General features: G+C 35.8%; 1 protein-coding gene across 16 annotated transcripts in view; it reads right to left on the bottom strand.

Moving 5' to 3' along the window:
* Positions 1–10,802, bottom strand: part of HDAC9 (histone deacetylase 9) — a 604,670-nt gene that overhangs the window by 341,165 nt on the left and 252,703 nt on the right. For all 16 annotated transcript variants that reach the window (XM_028490082.2, XM_055085027.1, XM_055085034.1 and 13 more), the window contains one exon: positions 8,041–8,218. In XM_028490082.2, the coding sequence (XP_028345883.1) occupies positions 8,041–8,218 (178 nt within the window). The remainder of the gene's footprint in view (positions 1–8,040; positions 8,219–10,802) is intronic.

Raw genomic sequence — 10,802 nt, 5'->3', positions numbered from 1 at the left:
TGTATATTCTTGCCTCCTTTATCAAAAATAAGATGACCATATGTGTGTGGGTTTATCTCGGGGCTTTCTATCCTGTTCCATTGATCTATATTTCTGTTTTTGTGCCAGTACCATACTGTCTTGATTATTGTAGCTCTGTAGTATAGTCTGAAGTCCAGGAGCCTGATTCCTCCAGCTCCATTTTTCTTTCTCAAGATTGCTTTGGCTATTCGGGGTCTTTTGTGTTTCCGTACAGATTATGAAACTTTTTGTTCTAGTTCTGTGAAAAATGCCATTGGTAGTTTGATAGGGATTGCATTGAATCTGTGGATTGCTTTGGGTAGTAGAGTCATTTTCACAATGTTGATTCTTCCAATCCAAGAACATGGTATATCTCTCCAGCTGTTTGTATCACCTTTAATTTGTTTCATCAGTGTCTTATAGTTTTCTGCATAAAGGTCTTTTGTCTCCTTAGGTAGGTTTACTCCTAGGTATTTTATTCTTTTTGTTGTAGTGGTAAATGGGAGTGTTTCATTAATTTCTCTTTCAGATTTTTCATCATTAGTGTATAAGAATGCAAGAGATTCCTGTGCATTAATTTTATATACTGCTACTTCACTAAATTCATTGATTAGCTCTAGTAGTTTTCTGGTAGCTTATTTAGGATTCTCTATGTATAGTATCATGTTATCTGCAAACAGCGACAGCTTTACTTCTTCTTTTCCAATTTGTATTCCTTTTATTTCTTTTTTTTCTCTGATTGTTGTGGCTAAAACTTCCAAAACTATGTTGAATAACAGTGGTGAGAGTGGACAACCTTGTCTTGTTCCTGATCTTAGAGGAAATGGTTTCAGTTTTTCACCACTGAGAACGATGTTGACTGTGGGTTTGTCATATATGGCCTTTATTATGTTGAGGTAAGTTCCCTCCAGATAGTACAATTTTTAATTATGTGTGAAACTTGATTTGTCTAGCAGGCAAATGAAATATCCAAAAATAATTGTTTACTACTTGCTAAATTGTTCCTCTGAGTACATAAGGAGCATTTCCTAAGACTTAGATTTGTTTATGTAAATCATCATATTAGCAGCTAAAAAGGAAGTGGGTGGAAGAAATTCCATCCTAGGGCTTCCAACTAACACTATATGAAAGTCTGTTAGAACCTGGGAATTAGATTAAGTGTTGCCATTCAAGTATATAACCGAGAAGGAGATTCAACCAGTATGTAAGTTGGCAAAAAGGGAGTCAAAAAGTGAGTCAAACACAATTCACTATGTATTTACTGGCAAACATCTGGAAAGATCACTCTACATTCAAGCTTTCAAGAATGAGTGAGTACAGCAAAGGAAACCATAAACTGAGCGAAAAGACAAACCACAGAATGGGATAAAATATTGGCAAATGAAGTGACCAACAAGGGATTAATCTCCAAAATATACAAACAGCTCATGAAGCTCAATATCAAAAAGACAAACAACCAAATCAAAAAATGAGTGGAAGATCTAAACAGACATTTCTCCAGAGAAGACAGGCCAGATGGCCAAAAAGCACATGAAAAGATGTTCAACATCACTAATTATTAGCGAAATGCAAATCAAAACTACAATGAGGTATCTATCACCTCACACCGGTCAGAATGGCCATCATCAAAAGGTCTACAAATAATAAATGCTGGAGAGGGTGTGGAGAAAAGGGAACTCTCCTACACTATTGGTGGGAATGTAAATTGGTGCAGCCCCTATAGAGAACAGTATGAAGGTTCCTCAAAAAACTAAAACTAGAGTTACCATACAATCCAGCAATCCCACTCCTGGGCATATATCTGCATAAAACTTTAATTCCAAAAGATATATGCACCCCAATGCTCATAGCAGCACTATTTACAACAGCGAAGACATGGCAGCAACCTAAACGTCCATCAACAGGTGAATGAAGAAAGATATAGTGTATATATGCACAATGGAATATTACTCAGCCATAAAAAAGAATGAAATGCCATTTGCAGCAACATGGATAGACCTAGAGATTATCATACTAACTGAAGTAAGTCAGACAAAGACAAATATCTTATGATATCACTTATATGTGGAATCTAAAAAAAAATGATACAAATGAACTTATTTACAAAACAGAAACAGACTCACAGACATAGAAAACAAACTTATGATTACCAAAAGGGAAATGTGGGAGGAGGGATAAATTAGGAGTTTGGGATTAGTAGATACAAACTACTATATATAAAATAGATTAACAACAAGGTCCTACTGTATAGCACAGAAAACTACATTGAATATCTTATAATAAACTATAATGAAACGAAAGTCGGAAAATATATATCTGAATCACTTTGCTCTACAGCAGAAATTAACACCAAATTGTATATCAACTGTACTTCAAAAAAAAATTTTTTTTTAAAGATTGAGTGAGCAGAAGAAAATAAAAAACAAAAACTGGGACTATGAGAATATGCTACAGAAACTGTAAAGGAAACATCATTCCTACTACTTAGCTCAGTGAATTTGATTTACTATAGGAACAAAAATTAGATTTTAGAAACTTTTTGATATCCTCAAATGTCAAAAGACACTGATCCTATAAAATAGGAGCCAACAACTAAAAGGAGAAATCAAGCTAAATTAACGAGTAAAAAGAAAGATGAATAAGGTAAATGAGGATGGCAAGAAAACTAAATACATAGTGGCAAAATTAGAATCTACACTGGAGAACAAAAAAGGAATTCACATTTCAGAAAACCAGATAAGTGCCATTAAATAAAAACTTAGAGATGTACAGAGAGTATGGAGGTCAGAGAATAGACAACTGAACAAAAAGACTTCTTGAGGAAGAAATCAGATTTAACTGAATAATCGTAATAAGTGAAGAATTTTTCCATAAATAGAGTCAATGTACATGAGTATGTAACTGCAAATGCTCATCATAAAGATAATTTGGGGGTTTTTTTTTTGGTTTTGTTTTTTTGTTTTTTGGATTAACAGGATAAAGAAAATATACTATGAGGCACCAGAAAAGAATGAACAAGCTGCCCACAAAGGAACACATACTAAGATGGCCTCCGACTTCTCTTCAGTGCTAACCTCAGACTTCTCCTCTTGAATGTCAAATACTTGAGCATTTAACCACATTTCCAGACAAAAAGTGTGCCCCAATAAGTCTGTGTCCAAGTGTGTGTGAAGGTAATAGGATGACTTTCTCAGCATGAAAAAGCCAAAACAAATTTTTAATTAAAAAATATATATGTATAACTAATGTATATTTATATTTTTAAAATATATGCTATAACTTATGTTAATAAATGTTATATATGTGACCAAGTCCATCTAATCTCCTAAATAAAAAAGATAGCTATTTTATCATCTTCAGTGAGAATGAGAGAAACAAATTTTGGAGGAATTTTTCAGGAGAAATTTCAAGCACATATATTTGAGGACAGTAACTTCAAAACTGATTATCTACCCAAATGAAATTAATCTCTCCATTCTGATACAGGTAGTAACATTAGTTACTCTGAGAGGTCTTAAAACACACACATAAACACATGCACATATACATACACACACACGATTACACACGCACACATATACGTATTTACAGATATACACGTGCGCACAGACGTGAACACAAACACACATATAACTTTTCTTTACTCTGTTAAAGAGAGGCACATAGGAAGAGGAAAAGATAATGGAATAAATAAATGTATATTTTACTTATGGTTACCTCTGAGTGATAGAATAATAGGTGATTCTCCTTTACAGTTTTCCAAATTTACCGAATTACTTTCAATGAACATTTTTTTGAATTAAAAAAATATAAGTGTTACTCCCAAATTTCACTTAACGCACCAATAATCTTTTCTGTGTGTAGCTGCATGTAATTCATGTCTATTTACTCTCATTTCATTCGGATATTCATTTATTTATTATAAAGTAAGTACATACACTGAGTACCCTCCTTGGGCTAGCCATATACCTATGTGCTAGGGTTAGAGAGAAGAGAAAACACAATCTCTTCCCGCACAGAGAGCCCATCTGAACACAATCCCCAAAATAAATAATTACAATCTTTCAGGGAAAAATCCAGTTTGTTATGAGGGACCATAATTGATTTAATTTGGATTTAGCTGGCCGAACAAGGCTTCATGAAGGAAATAACACGTAAACTAAAACCTGAAGGATTAATGGGAGTTTGCCTGACTGGGGAAAATATCTTTAATTAAAAAACAAAAAGGAAAAACAACCCAAAAAAAACAGGAAAAAAGGCCAGTTTTGCTATTCTCACACTGAAATATTCAAATGTATTTCACTTTCTGTCACGATGTGCCACCCACTAAACATCAATTTAAAAATTCTTTTAACTAAACTATTTGCAATGGCTTTCATAAACATTGGTTTAGTTTGAGCACTATAATTCTACTTCACATTAGACACTGACTTAAAAAGATAATGTTACAAAGAAAGAATTTACTCACAGAATATGTAAAGGCACCTAGTGCTGGGAGAAAGAAGACCTTAAATGGTACTAGGTGATGGGGAAGATAAAGCCAATCAAATTTATTTGCCATTAAATTCTTGTGTCAATGAATCCCATTTGGTATAAACTTAGCACAATTATATCATCTACTCTCAATGGTCTGTTGTGAGCCATGACCAAGCCTCATCTCTGTTAGGAACAGCTGAGTAGAAAGGAAGACTATGGCAGAGAAAATGACACACATTGCCCTTTCCTTAGTCATCAGAACTCATACAAACACCATGACTTGGTTTTACATAGAATGAAAAAAGCACCTCTTAAATTCAATCTGATATAAAAGTTGAATATTATTACTCATATTCCAATATAACAAAATTCATTTGAATATGTAGCAACCTGGCTCTACAATACACATTCTTCATTAGCACTACAGCAGGTGCGTCACCTTCTTGTCCATCCAGAAATATCCTCAACCAGGCTCTCTGTAGGGCCACCAGGGAGTGGCTGCATCTTAGTCTGCTTCTTGGTCCATTCAAGTTCTCACAGGAAATGGACTAGAGACATCATCTTTCAACAACTGACTGAGTTCAGACCACATTTTTCCCTTGGACCACTGCTTTGTTCTTTACAAAAAGGGGATGGTGTGGCTACTCTAGTTGACTGTTGAGGATCACATGGAAAGTAAAGGTTTGAATGTTGTGCCTTGAAAATTATGTGAGTTTAGTATTGAGTAACTTTTTAGTTGTTTCAAAATGTATAGCTCTTAGAGAATGAAATTAAGCAAATCGCCTACCCTTACAACTTGTTTTCTCTTCCTTACTTTTTAGTGGAACAACCACTGAGTATTTAAGATTTATGACTTTCTTTTGGAAAAAAAAAAAGCTAAATATTCTCAAAGAACATGTGACTTCAAAGTGACTTAAATGTCACTTGATTTTTCTTGATGTATCTATACCAGATATTAAAAAGCCAAAAGAAAGACATTTAATGCTTAAAAAATTTGTTTTCAAACATACCACAAATGAAAGCCTTAAGAGTTCTCCTCTAAAATAAATATCATTAGAAATACTAAACTGAATTTTGAGATCATGTGGATTTTAAGAGTATGTAGCTTACAGGGGAAATTTAAGTTTGGATTAAAGCCAGAATAATATGTGGAGGAGCAGAGTGAAGACAGTGCATTTCATTTCCTTTGGATTTGGAAAAGCACTAAATGAAAGTCACCAATCAAATATATATTTTTAGCTCCAATGACAGTGGAGGGGCTATCAACAGATACATAAATTATATACTTTGCATGTTTAAAAAAAATCTAATATTTTTACTTTAAGAATTTAAGTGTTAGGACGCAACATTCTTAAGGTAAATAAGAAGGTTCTTCTCTACTGAAGTATGTAACTTTGAAATCACTTAGTCTTTCTTTACAGAACAATAATTACAAAGTAACTTTCATTTTCAAGGTTTTCAAATTTGAACTAGTAAATTCTTAAGTGTTTACGATTTATATGTACATATGTACATATACTACAAATTAGTTCATTCAACTAAAATTTATTGAATACCTACTAAGTATAAAATCCTGTATTTTTTAAAATATAAGTTTATATAATCTCTCATTTAGGCAAGAAATGTGCCTCATCACATACATTAAAAATGAAAATAAACTCAAGATGATTTCCCTATTTGTGTTTGGAATATAAACTCTGATAAATACTAGGATGTTGACATTATGAGAAAGAAACTAATCATGTGAAATGACCCAGTCTTCAGTCTGAAGGATTAGGTTATGTTTATGTCATGCTTACGTTATTTGGTTTGCAGTCCACCCTTTCACCTGATTCTTTTAAGGCCTACAAACCCTGTTCAACATGTTTTCTCAAACTAGGAGGATCATTCTAATATTCAGAGATCTTGCTTCATTCATATGGAAGGCACATATAAAAGTAGAGGAAACCACAGCATGTCAGGAAAGGGTCACCCCTCTTAACCAAGAAAAGAAACTATCAGTAGGATTACAATAGTAGACAGCAGCGCACATGGAAACAGCACCACAAAACTTTATAATCAAGCTCACTTTTAAACTAAGGAAATGATTTTGAGTGACTGTAACCTGCATTACAATAGGGTGTCTGTGTCTCTGAAAGCTTATGGCTGAATAAAAAACACTTTCAGTAAAAAGAATTGAGAAGTATCTAATTCTTAAAGGCTGCTGCTCTCACTATCTACAAAAAGTATTTCTCTACATCATGTATCTGGCTTTGAGCAAAAATTCTCTGAAGACCAGGGATAGAACCAGGCCTGACTGATCCAAGCGGCTTCCGCTGACAGTGGGCTGCAGTCCTGGGTTGTCTGGGATACCAGGACAGGTATGCTTTGCTCCAAGATATAGAGGGATCAGAGGCAGTGGCTAATGTGGTGAAGGAAATATATCCAAATATAACGACTGTAGCTCCTAGTATGGAAAGTTGGCTTGTGGTGTTAACACATTATAAAAAGTAGCTCCTATGCATACTTATTAAGATGTCTGTCAAAGTTAAATAACTTGACCATTTCATTCATTGATTTTTAAATAAAAGATGATATCAAGGCTTGGGAACGTGATTTCAGAAAAAGTATTTTAACTTTTCCAAGCACAAAGGGTTGCTTGAGGTCACAGAAGCCACAAAAACAAACTCTGAATCCTAAAAACTGCTTCAAAAATAAATCAGATAACCTGTGAGAGACTTTGGGGGAAGGTACATCTGAATTCTCCCCTTGCTGCATCCAAGTTATGAGCCCTTAGGGCTAGAATATCTTTCATTTGATGAGCCACAGTTTGAGTGCATGGAACAAGAACAGGGGCCAGAAGACTTAAAGGAATATTTATCCACATGGATATTTATGGTACAGCTCCTTTGTGAGAGAATAGCACCCTTTTTGTGTGTGTGTTCCGGACTTGACCTTCCTTTGGCCTTGGAATTATCTGGTTTGTTTTCCTCTGTAGCCAGGTTCTGAAATATCAAACACAGCTGTAGGCAAAGGAAGAGGGTAGTCAAAGAGCCCACCCATCGGTGCCATAATAAATGGAAATGGAACTCATGTACGTAGAATTAAACAAGGTTTGCCTTGGCACCACTGTCTCCTATGACTCATTTGTATGGAAAGTCAGAAGAAAACAGGGACACCAACAAAACAGCAAGAAAAACAAACTGGAAGAGGGGCACTCTTTAGACTCAAATGAAGCCAGCATCATAAATTTCCTAGTGGCCAGGACTACTAGAAGGAAGAGATTGAGGAATACTGCTAAAGAATGTTGTAGGGATTTTTGTTTCCAAAAGGGACCCATGCACCTGTTGATGTGTTTTCCAGGCCCTTGAATGGTAACAATTTATGAGGCTATTAATACTAAGCCCAAGATTTATCAGATGTGCTGTTTGTCTTGTGGCCAATATAATCTCATAAAATTTGGGTTGCACTGGGTTAAAATGGAGTGTTCTGCTCTTGGAGTTATGCAGAGCATTTAAATCGCTTAATCCTACAAGAATGGTGTATTTAGCCTGCCTATTAGGGAGAGTCTTTAGGGATTCTCACCAGTTGCAGAGCCAGGCAGGAGGTGGCAGTCCATTGCTGGGTGAGGGAAAATGCAGGCAGCAGGGGAGGAATGAGCCCTGGAGACAAGACGATGTTTCTCTAATCCGTCCATGCCATCCGCGGCCAGCTGAGCTGGGCGCACCGAGAGCGCACGTGCGTGCTGCGGCTCCAGGAACGGCTGTTGCCAAGAGAAGAGCACAGTAGAAGGAAACATGAGACAAGCACTAAGGGAGACACTGAGTGCGACACGGCAACCAATTAAGTTCATCAGGTCAGAGACATAATAAACGGCGTAAAGGAAAAAAAATAGAGAAAGGGAGAAACAAAACACGATCTAGTCAATAAATCCATTCGACAGATGTTTTTCACACTGACGGCCATGGCCTGTCTGCCTGGCTAAGGAGGAGGTGATGGCAGGAGGCCTGTCAGTTTGAACTGATTGAAAGAAACAGACCTTTAACCTCAAGAGGAACATTGACTTAGACTCATTTCCTACCTTGATACCAACGTTTTGAATACAGCCCCAGAATTGTTACAACACAAAGTGGGAGAACAATTCAGCTGCTTTCAAACCGCCAACGAGGCTCAATTCTGAAAGCCCTATCTTGAACGTATCTCAGTAATATTGTCAATGACATTTATGGGAGCCTAAAAATTGCCAATTAAATGACTATATTTGACAGCTTTCAGTCTTCATCTAATGGTACAGAATAAGGAAGTTTTCACAGGTTGCATGGTGTAATCTCAATACTATGAAAAGTTTTAGTTTCTTTATAAAGTATTAAATACAATCTCAGTGATTTAACAACATTATCATTCTTCATACTTCTCAAGTTATGAAATCAAAGAGCCAGAATTTGGAAGCTCCTGAAAGATTCACTTGGTCTATTCCTCTGTCTCCAAAAAAGACAATCTCTACAATAGAGACAGGCGGTTAATTTTACTATCAATGTTACACACCGAATATTTCCTCTCTTCGGCATCAGGGGATTCATAAACTGTGTGTTGATTTTTATGTTTGTTTCCTTTTCCATGTTCCCAACAAATGTGAAAAGTAGCTGAACAGTGATACAAAGGATGATCATCACATTCCATGGACAAGGAAACTAACACTCCAAAAGGTTAACAAAGCCTTTTAAATACAAGCCTAATTGCTATAATTTTTTAAATGTACATGCTCTTCTGCTTTGGTCTACCTGCCAGGCATGTACTGTTTTAAGACTGAATGCAAACATCACCTCTCCTTAGTAAGGCCCTGCCTTAACCTTCTTGTTAGGGTGGTGCTCCTCTAGCACAAGGCTTGGTACATCCTTAGTGTACAAATTATTTACTTAGTGAGAATGCTAACAAATCTACATACAACACAACTGTATTCAATGCATATTACATGGTTTTATGTCAGTATGACTTTCTCTGTATGAGTTAATGCTGTATATAAAAATGAGTTATGATTATGAATATATATTTAGTTATAGACCATAGACAGAGATTCCCCAATTTAGAAAAAAGTTAAGAATCCTTTAAAATTAACTTTAAAATAAGTTATAATTAATGTATGTGTATATGGTGTTACTTCAGTTTTGCTCTGCAGAATAACGGAACCATCAATCAATTGGAAGGCCTTTGTCACATCATTGAGCTCTGGGCATTTGCTTTGATGATTAGAATGATTTGGCCAGGATGTAGTTCTAGTTCTAATAGTTTTAACACATCTACAGGAGTCTAAATCCCTTGTTTTCTTGAGCATCTCCATGTTCAATTTCCTAAGGTACAGCAGTAGGATTGACATGGCTCCTCCTCTCATGAAACTTATACAGGGAATGTAAATGTGTAATTATGACTTTGGGAGTTTTCTATGGACAAAATGAGCTCTTCTGCATATGATCTAAAATGCTTGGGTGAATATATACCTGGATGTTTGTAATATCTATCCCTTCTGTCTCTTTCTATTATAATCCAAACTAATGCAAAGGCCCTTGATTGATCACCCTACCTCTAAAATCAACCCATCCAATTCTTTCCTGCAAGAATTCTCTTCCTAAAGCTTTCCTATAAGTAAAAGGCTGATAGAAAGCCTGTGAAGGTAAAGCAAAGTTTGAAGAACCTCGCCAGCCTGTCATCTGGAATCTCCCTAAGTGAGGCCAACTTGAATTTCAATGTTAGATCTTCTATTCCTTTTTCAGATTCCAGCTCAAATCCTATCTACTATATAACAAATATCGTCCCCAGGGCTGCATTCATGGGCTCTTTCCTGTATAAAAAATATTAAAAATTAAATTTTATGCTAATATTGGCATACATTGGAATCATTATTATAATATTCATTTTTTTCTGATTAAAAATTAACATTTAAAACATTTTTGGGGCCCCTTAGAGTATCATAGGTTCTGGGCACAGTGTCTACCGTGTCTAACGGATATGTTGGCTCTGATCATTCATGCTTCCAATCTATCTTTTCTGTATCGCCCCCTCTAGGTGTGTCCGTGAAGCTTCACATTCAGCAACCATTCACTATCTCTAAAGTCCTCTTCAAATTTTACATGGAACCTTTTCAAACCCATATATTACATGCACTTTCCCTCTCCACTACATTCCCATCACACTTTTTCTCTCTCCATTTCCCTGCCACCATCTTTTATATTTTAGAGTTACTGCATGCAGTAACTACTTACTGAGGTCACACTCTGAGCCAGACACTTTGCAGGTGTGTTGAGCCTTTTTTTTTTTTTTTTTTTGGTATGCGGGCCTCCCTCTGCTGTGGC

This window comes from Physeter macrocephalus, chromosome 5 (genome assembly GCF_002837175.3).
Source record: "Physeter macrocephalus isolate SW-GA chromosome 5, ASM283717v5, whole genome shotgun sequence".
NCBI lineage: Eukaryota > Metazoa > Chordata > Mammalia > Artiodactyla > Physeteridae > Physeter > Physeter macrocephalus.
This window is presented reverse-complemented; position numbering and strand designations above follow the sequence as displayed.